Here is a 19,709-nt window from a genome sequence, read left to right as displayed (position 1 = left end):
TCAACAGAAGCACAGGGGCACAGGAAAGCTCCTCTATTGCTGCCCCTTGTGCCCCACAGTTCTGCTCATTTACCCACATGTGCTACCCTCTATGAACCCTACAGAAAGTCCCCATAAAGGTCTGGGCAGGACCTCTCTGGATCTCTTAGAGGCTATTAGACTCAAGCACACCCAAGCCTTCCAGCTAAGAAGATACACAGCCAGGAGCCTTAGAGACCATCTATCCGATCTCACTCAGGCCATTAATGTCTGGGGAAACACTTCAAATTGTCAGAGAGAATGTGATTATGTGAATGAGATTTGGCACCCAACATGGGACAGGAGCCTACTGGAAGAGCAGAGGGAAGATTAGCTCTCAGAATGCTTTCCAAACAGGAATGGGGCCTGAAGACAGAAAAGGGGGACTCTAAGACCAGGACCACAAGTACCAATGCCCTATCTGTGCCACCTGAGCAGTTTCCCTGCAGTGACAAAGCAGCTGTGTTCACAATGGCAAGTTACAAAGGCTCCGGCATCGCTTGTCCAAGGCCAGAGCAGGGATGAAAGAAACCCACTGGGCAGTTCCTCTAGCGGAATGATTCTGGACAAATCCTGCTCTCTCTGGGCCTCAGGTCCCTGGATGAGCTAAATGGGTTCTTCATAGACTCCTGGCCTGGTCTGGCATATAGATGGTTCTAGCCGAGTAGATGTATACAAAGCTAGGGCATGGTGGATAGGACTGCAAGCCTGAGATGAGAAGAGCCAGGGCTACCTTCCACGCTCAGCCTCCAGGATTCTAGAAGCCTTCTCCAGAGCTGCAAGGGCCCTGGGAACCAAGCCTGCCTGTTACCCACACCCCAACTTCTCCACCTCCAGTCTCTAGGACACTTTCTTGGGATTTTTCTTTGTCAAACTCATAGCAACTTCTGGCTCTGGGTCCAAGGCCTAGCTCTGTACCCACTCCAGACTCAGGCCTCCCTCTATCTTCCTGAGCTGTTAACAGCCCTTGGGGGTCCCTGTCACCCCATCATACTCCTTGAGTTTGGTGGGGATTCACAAAGCACCCCTGGCTGTACCAGTGGCCAGTGTCTACCCAGGCTCCTGGGGTCCCTTGGGGTCTGCAGTCCTGACCCTCCCCCAGCCCCTGCTTGTGCCCTCCTCCCCACTGCCGGCTTATAGCCGTGAGGAACCAACTTCCTCTGATCCATCTAAGTGTTTCAGAAACAGCCTCTTAACTGCAACAGCCAGGCTCTGCCAGGTAATGAACAAACAAACAAATAAGCAAACAGGACATGTTGCGGGAAGAGAAAGGAAGGAGAAACCAGCCCTCAACAGACACAGCGAGGCAGCCCCGGGGCATAAACTGGCCACCGTCATCTTTTCACTGAGAGCGGATGGTGCACAGCTCATTTGACTGGCCCTATACTGCTGATTTAATCCTCCTAGCAATCCTACCAGCCTGTGACAGGTACTACTACGTCCCCATTCTACAGAAGAGGCACAGAGGGACCGACGACATGCCTAAGGTCACATGTCATCATGTGCATCATGCAAGGAGGTGACAGGACACTCTACCCCTGAAGCCACAAACCCAGCCGCCTCCCAAGCGCACATGCATGCGCTGCCTGGATGTCTGCTTTGAGTGTGTGTAGGAAAGAGATCGGAGCAGGATGCAGCCCTCCCCCAGAGCTTCTCTCCACTCAGTCTCCCCATCAGACTGTCGTCCTGAGAGGGCCACCGAGGACCACCCCTCGAACTGTACTTCTGACAGCCAGACCCAGATGAAGTGTGATTTCACTTGAGCACTGAGGTCCTGAGGAATCAACATGTGCTCTGGATCCTTCAAAGCTGACGTCACATCTAGCTTTCCCTCTTAGCAGTCCTGTGATGGCAGGCAGGGACACAACCTCTCAGAGCCTCAGTTTTCCTATCTGCAAACAAATGGCAGCTCCGAATAGACATGTAGCTGGCACAGAGGGACTGATGTGAGAGTCAGCTCCCAGTTCCCTACCAACAACTGAAGTTTAGACCTAGGTTAGGGTCTTTGTGTCCTTACTTCAACATGTGATCAGATGATCAGATGGGGTGATGGAATCCCAGCGCTTGGGAAGCAGAGGGAGGAGGTTCAGGAATTCACGGTGATCACCAAGTACATGGCAAGTCTGAAAGTGCCCTGGGATACATAAAACCCTGCCTCAACTCTGCCCCTGCACACACACACACACACACACACACACACACACACACGTCACACTCACACGCACACCACACACACATCACATCACACTCACACAGTCACACTCACACAGTCACACTCACACCACACACACACACAGTCACACTCACACGCACACCACACACACAAGCAAAAACACATGAACGCACGCGTGCTCGTGCACACACACATGCATTACACACACACACACTCCTGCACACACCATGATCCACAAGTGTCTCACTCCTGAGTGCTAGTTAGCAGGGCAGAGGCTCAGGGCTTGGCCCCAGAGACAGAAGCTACATCCTACCAACTCTCCCAGATCCGTACAACAATAAACAGTGACTTTACACGCTGACCTCTGAGGGTTTGGTCACCTGATTCCAAGAGTGAAAACTGGGGACAAGGAGGAGGAGAGAACAGGGTGGTCCGGGCCGAGGAAGAAAGGTACAGCACAGGCATAATCTCCACTGTGAACTGGAACAAACATCCCAGGAGCCAAAGCACAGGCTGGAGTGCAGGGTGGCTGGCCGCTTCATCTACGGCTGGGCCCCGTGCACAAGGCACCCACACCCAGTGTTTGTGGGCTAGCAGAAGGGAAGCTGAGATTTTTCTAAGATTCAGTGAGGACAAACTTCAAGAACAACACCCACTTGTACCTACACCACTGCACCCATAGACACCCTGTCACAAGCACCACACCCTGTGACTTTGCCTCCCTCCCCAATCAGGATGATTCTGAGACAGAGGGCTCCCCAGATACACAGAGCGTCAGGACACTCAGACCCCGCAGCAGGCCAAGGAGCCCCCACCTCCTCATTGCCTTTAATCTCTATCACCTGCCTACACCCCAACTCCCACTCGCCTAAGATGGGCAAGGATACGCATTTTTACTGGTTAGCTGCTTGACCCTCTTTCTCAGTAGACAGAGAGATGCAGGGCCAGGCTGCTGAGTGGTACTCTCACCTTAGGGCCCCCTGACAGACAGCCATGACTGATACTTACTGTATGGTCTCTCGAGTACTCACTTGCATACACATGCACACACAGACACACAGGACAATGGCAGTCATCCCCTGTCTCCAGCCACAGGGCCTCAGAAATGGCCCTTGTCCACTCTATCCATGGACAGGTGACAGATCTTACCTCCAGCCCCTCATCGTCAGCACCCTGTCCCATGCCCCACTGACCTCATTCAACACTGCAGGCTGGACTGCTGGGAACCCCAAACTCATGTGGGCACCACAGAAATCCCAAAGTATGGGGCCAGAACCCCAAAAGACCTAGCATACCCAAGAAAGAGCCACTGGTTCTGGGGGGTCAGTTGGGACTGTTGCAGAGGGTTGATTTCACAGGTTCAGAAAAGGCCTTTGGCCCCAAAATATCTTCCGAGCGAGGAAGTCCCCTCCCGCACCCCTCTGAGATTGACTGCCAGGACAGGCTCCCACCTGAAGTAATAGTCAGCTCCCTCCCCGGCAGGCACAGCTGACAGCTGGCCTGAGAGTTGTTGAAAGACAGAACAGGGCAGGGCAGGGTGGTTTGGGGTCATTAGCCTCTGCCAGCTCCCACCAGGCGGGGGCGCTCTGCCCCCAACACCCACCCAAGGACTAGTACCCCAGAAGCCAGCACCTCTTAGCCAGCAAGCAGTCGAGACAGGAGAGTTTCTAACACCAGCCCATGCAGACCAGGGAAACTGAGTACCATCCAGACTGTCCCCTTGGGGAAGGCAATGTACTGAAGACCGGGAGAGGACAAGTGCCCTGAGAACGAGGAGGTAGTGGGGCTCGAGGGGGGAATTAACCAGGTTCCAAAATAGCACAGTTGGTTTTGCCTTGCTTCACCCGACACAGTGTCTGGCTGCTTCTGCTTTCGATCTGACTCACGCCTGGTGGGGGCAGGAGAGGGTGGCCTGTATGGACTGAGGCCACCAGACCGCCACAAGCAGTGGTCCAGAACCATCAGCTGAGGGGCCCTTCTCCCCTAACCTCACGCCTTCTCCTGCCCTACCCAAGATTCAGTTGGCTCCAGGGACGAAGCCCCGGAGACGCCCTTGCTGAGGGGGCTATCCCAAGCTAGCCCACCTGGGTGTCTCCAGGGATGTCAGCTGCCTGAGCAGAACTCAGCCTTGTTCCTGCACTGCCTTGGAACACTGGAGGGCCTCTCCACCCACCCGCCAAGGGAGCCAGAGGACACTAGCCTGAGGTGAAAGCACTTTTCAAATCAGCATCCCAGGGCTGACCAGCCACCTGCAGCCACCTCTCCCCAGGGCTACACACAGGTATGAGAGAAACGTGGAAGTCTTTTTTTCTCCCACTTCTACCTGTGGTTGGTCCTTAAACATCAGCCCTTTGCCCTTCATGAAAGACAGAGAGGAGCCCTGACCGTGTTGGGGTGGGGTTGGGACGGCAGCATCTCCCCTATCGCAAGTAATTATCTTTATCTCCACATCCTTCCTCCAGGACTCTGAGCTGCTACGTTTCCCTCCCAGGGGTGTCATTCCAACAGCAGATTCCCCACACATGCAAGAAGCATAAGCCCAAACCTGAGAAAGGACCAGAAAACTACACCCTGCACAAGCCAACCTTATAGCTCCCGAGCAAAAGCTCGCCGTCCCGGGCCAGCTCACCTGAGCCTGGGGCCAGCATGGTCACCTTTCTATACACTGGGTAAGGGGAGGTGCAGTGGACCCGGGGAGGAGACACTCCTAGTGAGCAAGGAGTCCCAGAGGTGAGGTGGGTGGCCAACAGTGGCAGACATGTGCCTGCTACCACCACTAAGACACCCAACTGTGACCAAACATCAAAAGGGAAGAGTTACAAGTGACAGGAAGAAAACTTAAAGCCCTAGGAATCCATGTGCTGCACCTGTCCAGTGGAGACCTGTGAGCCCCCGCCCCGCCCCACCCCTGCCCCGCCCCGGACCTGCCCCGCCCCTGGTTTCTGCCCTGCCCCAGCTCCTCCCCAGCCCCGCCCCGCCTCGCCCCGCCCCACCCCAGCCCTGGTTTCTGCCCTTCACCATCTTCATGCTGAGTGCTTTCTTACCCAGCCACACTGGCCTCAAACTCACTATAGAGTTGAGGATGACCTTGCTCTTCCGGTCTTCGGCCTCTGCATCCTAAGTACTTGGATTACGGACTTGAGCAACTAGGCTTGGTTTTACATGGGGCTGAAGATCAAACCCCAAGTTTCATGCACACTAGACAAGCACTCCACCAACTGAGCCAAAACCCCAGCCTACCACTCCCTCTTTTGACTTGCTCTCCCTACTTAGGTAGGCTCCCAACTAGGTAGAGCCCCACAGCATGAGGTCGGCAGGGCTGGGGTAGACAGAGGTGGAACCAGAGGCTAGCCCTTCTCAAAGCTGACATGACAGATCCTTCACTAGGAACAAACAGGGGTGACATTGCAAAACTAACTCCTACACACCCCACGTGCCACAAATTGCATCTTATTCAGATGGGCACACAAAGGGAGGGGCACCAGAAGGCTTGACTCCCTGCTAGTGACTAATGGACTGTCACAGGGTAGCCATGGGCCTGGAGAAGAGGCAGGGACAGCAAAAGAAAAGAAAGGAATAATGGCAGTTGGGGACAGCCTCAGAAAGTTGATGGGGACTCTTAAAATCCCAGCACTCAGGAGGTGAGTTCCAGGACAGCCAGAGCTACATAGAGAGACCCTGTCTCAACAAACAAATAAAATAATAATCATAGTTTTCACTTTAGAGGGGACCGTTGGCTTCAGGCCATGTGCCACCCAGCAAGGTCACACATCTTTCTAGATGAAAACATTGCATTCTGGGAGGCTCTCACTTGGTGAGATTAGGAAAGAACCAGCCAGTGTTGAGAATGTGGTAAACACATATTTGTACACCAAGGGAGAGATCCTGCCAGCTTCCTCTTTCTGTGAATGGGACCTTAGAGAGTCTCTATATCTGTTAAACGTAGACTGGGCCATGGGGCCTAGGTGGAAGGGGCTGCCTAGGTGGAAGGGGCTGCCTAGGACACAGACCAAAGGGAGGTGTAGGAAGAGGGCTAGGCTGACCACCAGGCTGGGTTTGGTGAACCCAGAAGAAGCTGAGAGGGTCCAGCCACATCCTCTAGCCCCACACCTCTAGCCACAAGCGGTCCACGTAAGCACTAGCATATGCAGCCAGAGGTGGTGGCATTAGCGTCCTGCCCAGTGACCACCATGTACCCTACCAAAAACCCCAGGCCTTTCCCTGACAACCTCAAAGCATGATCTAAGACCCTCCCCCATGAGAGGGAGCCCATCGCACACCTCCATAATCTGCATTTTGTCAGATTCCTGCCCTTCCAGACTCATGGACCCGACTTTCCCAGGTAGTCCCTGGGAAACCTCCCAAATAAACAATTTACAGCCACATTCTTTTGTCAGACAGTAGAAATCTGGACTGAAACTGAGCTGCCAGCTCTCAAGCTTAGAAGAGTCAGTTGCAGATGAGCCAGCGACGGGTGACTTCCCTGTGGGGACCTGAGAAGCAAAAATGCAAGAGTCATTCATTGGAGAAGCCTGCCAGAGCCAGACACAGTGGCCAAATGTGTGCTTAGACCTTTCTGATGAGGGCAAGTAAGACTGCCCCTAGATGCAAGAGTGCAGAGGTAGAGAGAAGAAACCAGGCTTATTAGAATAACTGCAGAACACTCCATGTCGGGGTGGTTCCTGGCTCTAATTAGCAAATGCCAATGGGCTATGAAGCCTGGCATTGCCTCCCCCTACAGGGAGCTTCTAGAGCAGAACTCCAGAGCTCCAACTCTATAGAAAGGTAGCACACCACTAGTTTGATAACACTGCTGCTGTGTTTAGAACTCAGGGAGAAAGCACTCGGGGACACCAAGGGATACCATTTGATTCAACATTACAAGCACATATTTTCAGGCTGGAGTTCAGCAGTTTTGTTTGTTTGTTTGTTTGTTTTGTTTTGTTTTTCGGATGTGTGTTCAGAAGCAGACCAGGCAGAATCGCAGAGTCATCACTCACTGGCTGTGAGAGCTTCATCAGTGTATCTCACCCAATAGAGTTTCAGGTTCCTAAAGTAGAAAGGAAAGTAACCTCCATCCTGGAGAGCTCTGTACAGAGCAGGTGTAAGGTATGCAGTCCAGCACCTGGCAGATCAAGTGCTCAAGAAACCTTGGGAGATGAGCAGCATCCCTTCAGGGACAGATGGATGCACGCACGCACACATGCATGGATGGATGATGGGTGGAGGCATGGACAGGTGGATGGATGGATAGGCGGATGGATGGATAGGTGGGGATGGATGGATGGACAAGTGGGAAGATAAATGGATATATGTGTAGACGATGAATAGATAAATAGATGGGCTGATAAATGGATGAAAAGATGAGTGGATAGATTGACATAGTCTACATAGAGAGAGACAAATAATTATAAATGATGGATGATATAACAGATAGACTGATGGATGTATACAGTTTTTTTTAATTTGTTGTGTGGGTGTGTGCATCACATGTCACAGAGTGGGTGTGGAGGTCAGAAAACAACTTTCAAGAGTCACTTCTCTCATTGTGGGTTCTGGGGAATTAGACTCAGATCATCGGGTTTACACACTGTGTATTTTACGTGTGGTCCCCAGCCTTGGGCTGGCTAGGTAGCTGTGACTGCATAGTCCTTGCTCCTTCTCCTAACTCCTGTGTGAATCCCTTCACCACTTGCTGGGGATGCTTTTAAGGGCTTTCTCGTGTGCTACTTCATGGGACCTTCTCAAGACCAGGATGGGGCTGGAGAGATGGCTCAGAGGTTAAGAATACTGGCTGCTCTTCCAGAGGACCTGAGTTTAGTTCCCAGCAGCCACGTGGTGACTCACACCATCTGTAATGGAATCTATTGCCCTCTTCTGGTGTGTCTGAAGACAGTGACAGTGTACTCAATAAATAAATAGAGGAGGAGGAGGAGGAGGAGGAGGAGGAGGAGGAGGAGGAGGAGGAAGGGGAGGAGAAGAAGAAGGAGGAGGAGAAGAAGAAGATGAAGAAGATGATGATGAAGAAGATGGTAATGAAGAAGAAGATGTTGAGAAGCTGAGGCACTGAGAAGTCTCTGTCCAATGTTTGAATTTTTTTTTTATTTCATGAGTGTGTCTTTTCCATGCATGCATGCATGAATGTATGTATGTATGTGTACCACGTGCATGCCCAGAGCCTGCAGGGATCAGAAGAGAGTGTTGGGTCCCCTAGAACTGGAAAGACAGATAGCTGCGAGCCACCATGTGTCGGGAATCAAACCTGGGTCCTCTGTAAGAGCAACATGTGTTCAGAACAGCTGACCCGAACTTCTAGTCCCCTGCCCCGGTTTCTGATTAGTGTGTGAGCTTTCCAAGGCCTTTCCTGGTGCTTCTCTTCCTCGGCACCACCCACAATCCTTCCAGTACCCAATGCTACCCTCTGGGTCACGCCTGCCATGCTCATGCATTGAGAGCTTGTTTTATCCACTGCTGTGTCATGAGGGGAGGACACAATGGCAGGGTGTTGGGAAAGGTATAAACGGAGCAGTACGTCCGAGCAGCACGGGGGGAGACTCCGGGACAGACACCACCCTGGGCGTCTCCTTCTAGTTCCTACCATCTCCACCTGTCCCCATGCGCCAATCCTGGCATCTCAGTCTCACAGGCACCTTTAAGGAATTCCCTGTCCCTTTGCTGAGGTACTGAAGGAAGATGCCGGGCCTCATGCCCAGGATGGGCAAGGCAGCTAGGAAGATGGGCCTGGGGACTGGGGCTCCTGGACTAGGTACAACTAAGGAGGTGAAAACAGGGACCCCACAGGGGACATGTCTGGGGACTCTCCCTTTGGCCTTCAGCTTGAGTGTAAGGCAGGGTGGGACCCTTCTTGCTGGGAGCCAGGTGGCTCATGGCAGGTTCCTTTGCTACAGAGGCCCCCTTCAGGCTAGAAACCTGAGGAGCTACAGAGACTCAAGCCAAACTCTCAGAATAGAAGCATCCAGAGGCAGGATGTCCTGTTTGCCAGTGGAACTAGGCCTGGGAAGGGGGCTCAGGCCCAGCCTATAGAGCTCGAGAGAGAGATTCTAAGCCCAGTCTTGGCCACAGCTCACCTCTGTACAACTTTCCCTTATTGGTAGGGTATATACAATACAGCTGGCATAGGGAAACTGAGGCAGAGCCTGCTTTCTAGCCTTGGAGGCTTGCTGCCCCCACCAACCATACCACCCTTGATTACTATTCCCTTTGCTTTACAGAGCACATGGGGGCTCTATGTCCTCACGTATCTGGTTCCCTTCAGATCCCAGACGAAGCTGTTTCTCGGGAAGAAGTTTGCCTTGCTTTTTCCAAGCTTGGCTGTGAAGAGCTGGGGGGTCCAGCCTGAACTCGGGGACCAGCAGTCAAGCAACTCCGCACCCCTGGCCCCACCACAGAAGTCTCTCCTAATCACCAGCGCCCCTGCCCCCTCACCAGAGCTTGAGGGCTCAGGCCCTTGTGGGAGCCAGTGCTGGTGTTGATAGTGCTGGTGCCAGGCCCATGACGCAGGCCTGAGGCCCAGGCACACAATGGGGCTGTGTGTACACCCAGCATCACCCTGGAGCAAAGCTAGGCAGGCCAGCATCTGGGCTCCGGCCAAGAATTCATTTCCCCGAAGAGAGCCTCCCACCCCTCCTGGGCAGCAGGCTGGAGAAAAGGCTACAGGGATAGGCAAGTACTCCCTAGCCTTGGTCCAGGGAGGAGAAGGCAAACAGGCCACTAGGAAGAGGGACTCCTGAATCTCCGCTAGTTGCCTGCTCTCTTGTGAGGGATTTTGCATGACAGAGACAGTGTATCCTGGGATTGTAGTCCCAGTGACGGAGAGGGCAGAGGGACAAGAGAGTGGCCTGGCCCCACATGTGGGACTTTTCTGCTCCCTCCACAGCCTGCCCAGTGTGGGCTTCACTTGCACAGGTTTTTTGAGGCACCCCGGACCTCTGGCCATATAGCCTGTACTGGGCATCCTCCCTGGGGGAATGAGTCACCAGCTGGCTGTAGCCAGCATGCCAAGCAGGCCGTGGGCAGGTTCAGCTGCCTGCTCCTCTCCCTGGCAGGTCTCAAGGCAGAAAATCACTCAGACGGTATCAGGTGTTGACCACAGTGTCCCAGACTGGACTTCGTCCGGCCACTTCCTCTGGGGCAGGGATCGCCAGTGCCTGCACTCTGGGCCTCCATGCCTCCTTTGGCTGCAGGCTGAAGCTCCACAGATAGGGGCATTAAACTGCAGGAAAAGGCAGCCATGTCCCCCAGGAACAAGCAGGGTTCGAGCAGGGAGTGAGAGTGAAGCTCCCGTGGGCATGGGGAAGGGAGGAAGCCAACGTGGTACCTCAGGCTTCGGCCCTTTGCTGAGATCACTTTCCGTTCTCCTGAGCTGGGAAGGCACCTGGTGACAGGAGCTTGCTGCCCTTGCTCCCTCTGAGGCTCCACAACAGATTACACAAATGTGCAGCCCACACTCCCCAAAGGTCACAAATAAAAGTCACAGTGACAACCTTTGCCCCTGAGACACAGATAGATGACAGGTCGCTCATTTTCCGAAGGGCAAAGGCCTCCATTTTCCTAGCCAAGCAAGAGTAGTCACGGGCATCCTGTCAGCCTCACACAGTAGAACATGCATAATCCATGTGTGTGTGAGTGGATGTGTGTGGATGGATGTGTGTGTATATAGGTATGTGTGTATATAGGTGTGTGTGTGTGTGTGTATGTGTGTATATGGATCTGTGTGTGTGTGTGTATAGGTGTGTGTGTGTGTGTGTGTTCAGATGTATAGAGGTGTATGTATGGATAGATGTGTATGTGTGCATTTGTGTGGATGTATGTGTACAGATGTGTGTGTGGATGTGTACATGTGTATATATGTGTATATAGGTGTGCATGTGTTTGTGTGTGAGTGTGTACATAGGTGCATATTTGTATGTGGATGTGTCTATGTGTGTGTGTTTGTGTGTAGAATTGTGTTTGTGTGTGTGTAGAACTGTGTATTTGTGTGTGTGTAGGGCTGTGTGTGTTTGTATGCAGATGTGTGTGTTTGTGTGTGTAGGGGTATGTGTGTTTGTGTATATAGGGGATATGTGTTTGTATGTAAGTGTGTGTGTGTATGTATGTATAGGTATATGGGTGTTTGTTTGTGTGTGGATGTGTGTATAGGTGTGTGTGTGCATGTGGATTTGCACAATGCCTGTCTTCACCATGACATGACTCCTGTGCCCTGAGGACAGAGCCTGAGGCCGTGGGGCCTGGTGGAGACCATCCCTTTACTCTAACAGATGAACAAACAGGCTGGCTGGGGAAGAGTCTCTGTTCAAGGTTACGATGGAGTCTAGAATCCAGGGCTGGGGTAGTGTGAGGCTAGCTCAACAGAGTAGGAGACAGGAACTCCGAAAGAGGGCAGAAAGAAGAGGAAGGTGAGACGAGAACTCGAGGTGCCAGTCCCAGTTTCCTGGGCTATCATGCCGAGGCCGAGGCCTTCCACACAGCTTGGTGGGGCGTACAAGGGGCTCTGCACTGCTGCAGGGGCCTCTCTGCCCAAGATCAGCCCACCCATGAGGCACCTCTAGGGTGACTGCTGCCTTCACGGCTCCTCAGGGTGGAAAAGCAGCCATACCAGGTTCAAAGCTCTACACCAGATCAACTCAGCTGTGCCCCACACTCTGAGGACACGCAGTACCAAAGAGTCAGTCTGTGCTGTCTCCATCCTCTGGGGTCATCAGCCAGAGGCAGGGCAGAAGTCCCCAGAGAATAAGGGACACGGGCAGTCACCTACTAGAGAACCCCAGGCCAACTGAAGGAACAGAACCTCATGGACTAAAGTAAGGGAGGGGGAGAAGGGAAGATCGACCTATCCTACCCTAGATGGCCCCGGGAGACCTCTCTCATTCTCAAGACCATAGCTTTGGGAAGTATAGGGGTGGGATGTATAATCAAGATATAGTATATCTATACGTGTATGAAAACTGCCAAAGAATAGCAATATATACTCTTAAGAAATGAATTAATATTGATGTGCTCATTTTAAAGACCCAGCTTTCTCTGGCCTCTCATCTTATTTCCTCATCCAGAGAAAATGCATGGGGTAGGTGCCATGTCATCTGGAGAGGACAGGGCCACAGCTCCAAATGCCAGCCTGTTCTCCACAACGGCAAAGCAGGAGGGAGGGGCACTGCGGTAGCCATCTCCCTTCCCCGCCCCCCGCCCCGCGCAGCCCCCATGGCTTCAGCCCCACGCACACCCGTGGCCTATGGCCAGGCATTACCCTCTGATCTTGCATATATGGCGATGGACAGGACCCAACCTTGAGTAATGACCCAGATTCCAACCCACCTCCATAACCCCTCACGGCTGCTGTGCCAAAGTCTCCACTGTCACTATGCCTGGTATACACTGCCTCTTCTGAACCCCATCCCAGGAGTCACCCGATGTAAAGAGAAGCCCTGTATCACTCACATCGCCTGGGCTTAGCTAACGCCTCCTCCTTTGGCTGCCTCATTTCATCCTGGCATGGGGCCTGCTTCCCTTTTCTAAGACCCATGTCTGCAGGGGGTCAAAGGCCAGATGAACCTCCTGATGGCTGCTTGGGAAGCCTAGGCTCTGCCCTACACTTTGTAACTAGAGGCAATGCCACATCGCCCCACACTGTCCCCATCCACAGTACTGGAGCTGGGCGAGATGGCAGGAGAGAGCAACCCAGGAGCACACAGGACACCTGCTACACACCCAGCTTCAAGTCACAACAGGTGCATGGTTCGGGAGCTCGCCCCAGCTCTCCTCCAGGCCTCAGAAGCAGCCACAGGGGTCGCCCTGCACCACATGTTGGCAACACTTGGAACCAAAGCTAAAAATAGATACCATGATGAGTCACAACTAAGAATAAATGGGCACCCAGCCCTCGGGGAGAGGACACTGCGCCAGGGGAGCACCACCTCCTGCCACCTTCCAGGCCTGCGCCGAGCCCCCACGTCGCCCACAGACAGCCTTCACAGCAAGCCCTGCCTCAGCACCCGCACAGCCAGGCAAGGTGTGCCTGCATGCACAACACAGGTCACCCACCAGCCAGCCGCCCGCCCTGCATGAGCTGCAGAGAGGCCCGATGCAGAGGTAAACTGAGGCACCAAGGCAAGTTTCTTCCCTTGTCTCACCAGGTTCTCATCAGGGCACGAAGAAGAAAGCCATGCCCCTGGCTGGTACATCTGCTCACCTGTGAAATGGGTATCCAGAGGCAGCCAGACCAGCTCTCTGCAGACTCAGCAGTGGGGAGAGACCAGAGAGGGTCAGCAGCATACTAGAGGACTGATGTCACCCAGCAGTGAATCCAGAGACGCCTCAACCAACCGGACCCACGCCTGGGGTCTCCCTCCACGTACTGACTGCCCCCAGAAATTCCATTTGTTTCATTTGTTCAATCTGTATCTGGGATTTGTGAACTACACAGAACACCCACTCTCCAGAAGGAACTCGTCTCCAGCAGCAAGCCTGGGTGGGGACTTTATTACAGAGGGGGAGCCCAGGCCCAGAGAACAGAGTGCAAGACAAAGCTTCAGTGCCTCGCACCAGCCTTTGAAGTGTCTCCAGGAACCACATGCCAGGCACACAAGACATTCTCATGCTGGGAGCCGGAGGGTGGGGGCTGGAAAAAAGTGGGGCACGGCTCTCAGTGCAGAAGCTCCACTCTGAGAAGACAGAAGGAAGATGAACAGGGTCCTAGCTCCATCTTGGTCATTGAGCAGACCCTAGTCCATCCTCAGTGATGACACAGGTAACCACACATAGTCTCACTCCATGTCCGTCTAGAAAATGTGTCTTTAAATATCAGGACGTCAGCACCATGGGGCCCATCAAGGAGACATAAAGAGGACAGACAATAAGGTTGGTGGATGGCTCAGCCGGTGAAAGGATAAGCCCCACCCCCACCCCGAGTTCAAATCCCCAGGAAAACCCAGACAGAAAGCCCGGAGTGGATGCATCTGTACCTGCACGCCCAGCACTGTCCAGGGAGCAGGTCACGGGGCTGCTGGCTGCCAGTCTAGCCCCAGAGTCAGTAAGAGACCCCGTCTCACAGGAATAAGGTAGAGCTGGACAGGGCAACATACAATGTCCTCCTCTGCACATATGCACTGGCAGGGACACGCACACCACACACGCATTACAGACACATATGTTGCATACATGTTTATGCACACACACAAAATTAATTTTTTTACATGAATAGTAGCAAGTCTAACAAAGAGCTCAGCCCACTTTGTATACTATATAAGCACTCTGCCACTGAGCTATAAGCCAGCCTTCATTTTTACCTTTACTTTTGTGTTTGTTTTTGGTTTTGTCTATATGGACAGGATTTCTTTGTATAGCCCTGGCTGTCCTGGAACTCAGACATTAGCCAGTCACTGCCTCCCAAGTATTGAGATTAAAGGCATATGCCACCGTCACCACACTCTCTCATTTTGCTGCATAGGGGCTGGAGAGATGGCTCAGCGGTTAAGAACACTTTTTGCTCTTGCAGAGGACCGGAGTTTGGTCCCCAGCACCTGCAACATGGTGACTCAGAGGACCTGATGGGCACCGTGGATGCACAGCCATACTGCAGGCACTCACACATACATATAAATAAAAACAAATACATAGCACACATATGTATGGGTACAATTGCTGTTATAATTTACTCACACAGTGTACAATAATTAAACCAAGCTAATTAACATGTCTGACACCTCAAATACTTATCAGTGATATTTTCAAATGTATCAGACATTCACTGAATTTGCTGTGCTGAACAGCATGTCCCGAGGGGAGGGGTACCTGTCGTATTTCCAATATTAAAGCTCCTGTTATATTAAGGTACCTCCTTTGACTGACACCTCCAATTTTCTATCACTTATATCTTGCTTTTCAAAGCCTACTATCCATACCCGCTTGACCCCCAAAGCCATGACAGAAAACCCCCCGGGGAAACCCCCAGGAGATTCACGTCTATCGATTGGAGCGGTTTGCATAGAGGTCGGCAGGAGCCATGAGAATTTGAAGCAGACCCAAACCAAGGGCAGATGCCAACACTGGAAAGTTCTGTGGGCTAGCTCTCCTGTCACAGAGGCTGCCTTCTTCACACAACAGGAGCTTCTGGGATCCCTGCTGAGCAGGCTGGAAGCTACCCACAGCTTCCTGGAAATTGGCAACTACCTTGGGCACTGCCCTTCCCCCTGACAACATGAACCTCAATCTGGGGCTTCCAGGAGACTCAATGCAGGGGTGCTCCAGAGGCTGGGGGTTGCCAGACCTGGTCTCACTCCCTGGGGCCTTAGTGGACCATCTCTACTCAAAGTCAGGGATGTCCCCAGCCCTCTGAGATCACAGGCTCCTCCCACTGCCCTCGGTCACAGGGTGGGAAGGAAGGGGGATTCTCCAGACAGGCACCTGATGTCCTCATGACCTTCCTCAGCCCTCCCAGCCTGAGAGACATTAACCCACCCAGAGCTCCCACACTTCCTGCGGTCTGGTCACCCGTGCTGAATCACGAGGCAGGCACCGGCATTGCCACTAGCAGGCTATCGGCTATTACGTGTTAGGGTGCCCACTGTACAAGTGAGACACTGAGGCCCAGAATGGTCCAAGTACCTGCTGGGGCTAGGCCTTAAGGCATAAAAGGGCTTTGGGCTCCTGGAGCAGGACTCAGATCGTAGACCAGGCCTACCAGAGCCAGCTGTAGCTGCAGAAGGCAGGCAGGAGAAAGTTCAGGAGGTACCAGGGGCACAGCAAGAGAAGGAAAGATGAACGCCTCATTTCACCTCAGATACTGCAGGCAGGGAGAGGAGAGCATCACAACCCAGAATCCTCAGCACCACCCCACTACCTTGGAGCACTGAAACAGCTTTCCCCAGCATCCCCCGATGATGCCCACCCAACCCTCTGCTCTGACATCTCCTGTCAGGCCCAGCCTTGTAGCCTCCACCAGTAAGGTACTGCCTCTCTAAGAGGCTCTTTAGCCCCGAGATGACCAGCCAACAGACCGTGCCGGGAAGCACCTCCTTCTCCCCTCCCCACCCGCAGCCAGCATTCCAGATCGACTGTCCTCTGCCTGAGCTTGTGGAGAACTGGGCCCTGAGGCCACCCCCCCACCAAGCCATGTCTCTGGGTTCCAGGATGGACACCTCAGCCCCGCTAGGGTGCTGGGTCTTATACTCAGTAGGTACTGCATAAATCCTGCACAGGAGAGAGAGTCTCTAAAAGATGGCCCCAAAGTTTTTAGCCATGACTCAGAGAAAGATGTATTTCATTTGACCTTGGAGACACACACACAAAACTAAGGGCTTTCCTAAGCACAGGTTCCTGACATACTGCTCTGTGCAAAACACTAAGTCGTTCTGTTCTATTCTCTCTCTCTCTCTCTCTCTCTCTCTCTCTCTCTCTCTCTCTCTCTCTCTCTCTCTGTGTGTGTGTGTGTGTGTGTGTGTGTGTGTGTGTGTGTGTGTGTGTGTGTCTCACTGCTCCCCTTGACTGGCTGATGAGAAGCTCTTGGGATCTTTCTGTCTTTGACTCCCAACCCTGGAGTTATAGGTGCCTGTGACCATGCCTGGCAGTTTATGTGGGCACCGGGGATTCAAACTCAGGACCTTATCTTTACACAGCAAGAGCTCTCATCCACCCAGCCCTTTCTATTACCCCTTCTGGTTTCAGAAGTGTATATGGCCGGCTGGAGGATGGCTCTATGGGAAAGAGTGCTTCCTGCTCTCCCAGGGGACTTTAGGTCGGCACCCAAGTCAGGTGGCTCTCATCAGGCTGAAGCCCTAGCCCCAGGGAGAACCCGCCTCTCTCTTCTCGTCTCTATGAGAATCTGCATTCACATGGCATTCGTTCACATAGAAACACACATAATTTTTTTTTTTTTTGGTTTGTTTTTGGTTTGTTTTTCAAGGCAGGGTTTCTCGGCATAGCCCTAGCTGTCCCGGAACTCCCTCTGTAGACCAGGCTAGCCTTGAACTTAGAGATCTACCAGCCTCTGCCTTCCAAGTGCTTGAATTAAAGGCATGGGCCATCACCTCCCAGTTTACATATTTAAAACAATAACAAGGCTGGAGAGATGGCTCAGTGGTTAAGAGCACTAGCTCTTCTTCCAGAGGACCAGGGTTCGATTCCCAGCACCCACATGACAGCTCACAACTGTCTGTCACTCGAGTTCCAGAGGACCCAACACCCTCACACAGACATGCAGAAAAAATACCAACTCACATAAAATAAAAATAAACAGAATTTGGTATAATAAAATCCTGTTCGTGGAGGCGACAGAACCGATTTCATGCGTTCAGTTAGTGGCCTGGTCCACAGCTGAGAAAGCCCCTTGCTGTGCACCCTTCCTTGTGCTAGTCACACGTCCAGGCCTGGCACTGTTGCTCTGTACTACCCAACGCTGCCCTCCACTCCTCTCTAACAAGTATGGACCGTGAGGAGCCTCAATTCCAGTATGAAGAAACTGAGGCTAGGGGTCACACAGTAAATGGCTCAGAGAGAAACAACCCAGGTCTTCCAGATGTACAGGTAGACCACACCACTCAATACCGTCAGAAACAATCAAGGGCTGGGGCACAGCACTGTCAAGGCCTGAACCCCAGAACAAGGACAACAAAATCACCTGCTTGGCAGTGTTCTGTCATCAGCACGGACGGTCCACTGGTGCTAAAGGGTGTGGGACACTTACTGGTTGGCAGGCTCTATTTCTGAGCACTTTGTGTCTTTTAACACCCACAATGAACACACAAGATGGGGACTACACTTGTCAACCCCATTTTAGAGATGTGGAAACTGAGGCACTCTGAGAGCAAGATACCTGTCAGGATCATATAGCTGAAAGGTTGCAGGGCCAGGATTCAAACTCTGACAGATGCCCTAGACCCAACAACCTACATGACTTCCTCACTAGGACCTAGAGGCAAGTCTAGGGGGTAGAGACCCATGGTCGCTGTGGCTGTCTCCTAGTTTCTCATGATCTCCACCATCCTCTGCTCCTAGTTGGATCTGGGCACACTCCACAACTGGACCTTTCTCAGTCTCCCCTCTGCCTCAGCCCAGCCCGAGACACACGATAGACAAAAGTCTCAGCGAGAGGACCCTGTGGCCAGGGGGGATTCTCCTCTCTGAAAACGCCCCCCATATGCACGCGCGCACACACACTGGCACGGACCTGGGAGAGGGTAACCCTTGGAAGAAGGCCTTCTGGGTGCTCAGCTCCAAGCTCCCCCACCCGAGCTATTTCCTCACTTCTCCCTCACTTCTCCCAGTGCTGCTTCTCACCCCGCCCCCTGCACCTCAGTGAGGAAGTTGCACAACCACAACCCCCTGGGAGCTGCAAACCAAAGGTGGCCAAAGATTACTCAGAGCTCAGAGGGAAGCTCTGACCAGAAGCCTTCCCCTCCCCCCCCCCCCCCCCCCCCCGGCAGGCAGGCTCGAATCTCCCCACCCTCGGGTTCTAGTCCCAGACAGGGCCTTCCTTAGCTTCGGCTCTGAGGCACCCAGAGAGACAGAGAGGGACAACAGTCCACACAGACCCATGCTTCTCCTAGAGAATAACAAAGGCCTCCTCCACCTTCCCAGGGAGGTGGCCCTGGCCTCCTCTCTTGATATGAGAGACCCAAGTGTCACCCATCAGGATCTGGGCAGATTGGGACAAAGCACTCTGTCCTATGGGAAACCATTCTTTTGTTTGTTTGTTTTTTGTTTTGAGACACACTTTCTATGTAGTCCTGGCTGTTCTGGAACATGCTCTGTAGATCAGGCTGGCCTTCAACTCAAAGATCCACCTTCCTCTGCCTCCTGAGTGCTAGGACTAAAGGCACGCCCGGCAAGAGAAACCTCTCTCTCTGTCTCTATCTCTGTCTCTGTCTCTTTATAATTATTTATTTTTATTGTATGTGTGTCTGTGTTAGGGTGTCAGATGTCCTGGAAGTGGAGTTACAGATAATTATGAGCCACCATGTGGGTGCTGGGAATTGAACCTGAAGAGCAGCCAGTGCTCTTAACCACTGAGCCATCTCTCTGGCCCAAGAAACCATTCTTACACACAAGTGACTTCTCTGGCTCCCAGGATTCTTCTCTAACACCCAGTGCCAACAGGTATTATCTGGAAGGGCAGGCTGTTATCAGCCACCTCAGGATGGGGTAGCTCACTGACCCATTTGTATTTCAGAAGTGTAGTGGACCAGTTATGACTCCCAGAAACCACCGAGAGGCCAGTGAGATGAGAGAGGCCTAGGACAGAGAGGACGGAGAGGACCAGGGAGGACAATTATGACTCTGACTCGCCCTGGGCTAGTGAACAAGAAGGAATGTGAAAGGAGAGCCCCCCACCCCCAACGCTGCCCTGGACCTGCATCGAGGCCTCAGATAAGGACCTCTCCTAGGCTCCTCTTTATCTCCCCGACAACCCTGGACTCCAGCTAAGGACAAAGGTCTGCCGGGGGCCCCAGGGCTCCCACAGAGCCCCTCATTTCTGCTGTCTTCACCAAAAGCCTGGGGCCCTCAG

The 19,709-nt window shown here is 52.9% G+C and overlaps 1 protein-coding gene across 7 annotated transcripts in view; it reads right to left on the bottom strand.

Annotated features, from left to right (window-relative positions):
* The window catches only part of Tfeb (transcription factor EB), a 55,380-nt gene that overhangs the window by 19,513 nt on the left and 16,158 nt on the right, over positions 1 to 19,709 (bottom strand). Inside the window, exon 1 of one of the 7 annotated variants that reach the window (XM_006524006.3) lies at positions 18,372 to 18,439. The exons of 4 other annotated variants lie outside the window; for them this stretch is intronic. Coding sequence is in view for 1 of the 3 variants with exons in the window: in XM_006524004.1 (XP_006524067.1) it covers positions 13,398 to 13,480 (83 nt within the window). In the remaining 2 variants the exon portion in view is untranslated. Of the gene's footprint in view, positions 1 to 3,642; positions 3,708 to 13,397; positions 13,725 to 18,371; positions 18,440 to 19,709 lie in introns of those variants that run through there. 2 more of the 7 variants (XM_006524004.1, XM_006524003.3) reach the window with 2 other exon arrangements.

This window comes from Mus musculus, chromosome 17 (genome assembly GCF_000001635.26).
Source record: "Mus musculus strain C57BL/6J chromosome 17, GRCm38.p6 C57BL/6J".
Taxonomy (NCBI): domain Eukaryota; kingdom Metazoa; phylum Chordata; class Mammalia; order Rodentia; family Muridae; genus Mus; species Mus musculus.
Note: the sequence above shows the minus strand (reverse complement) of the source record. Positions and strands in the feature narration are given on the sequence as shown.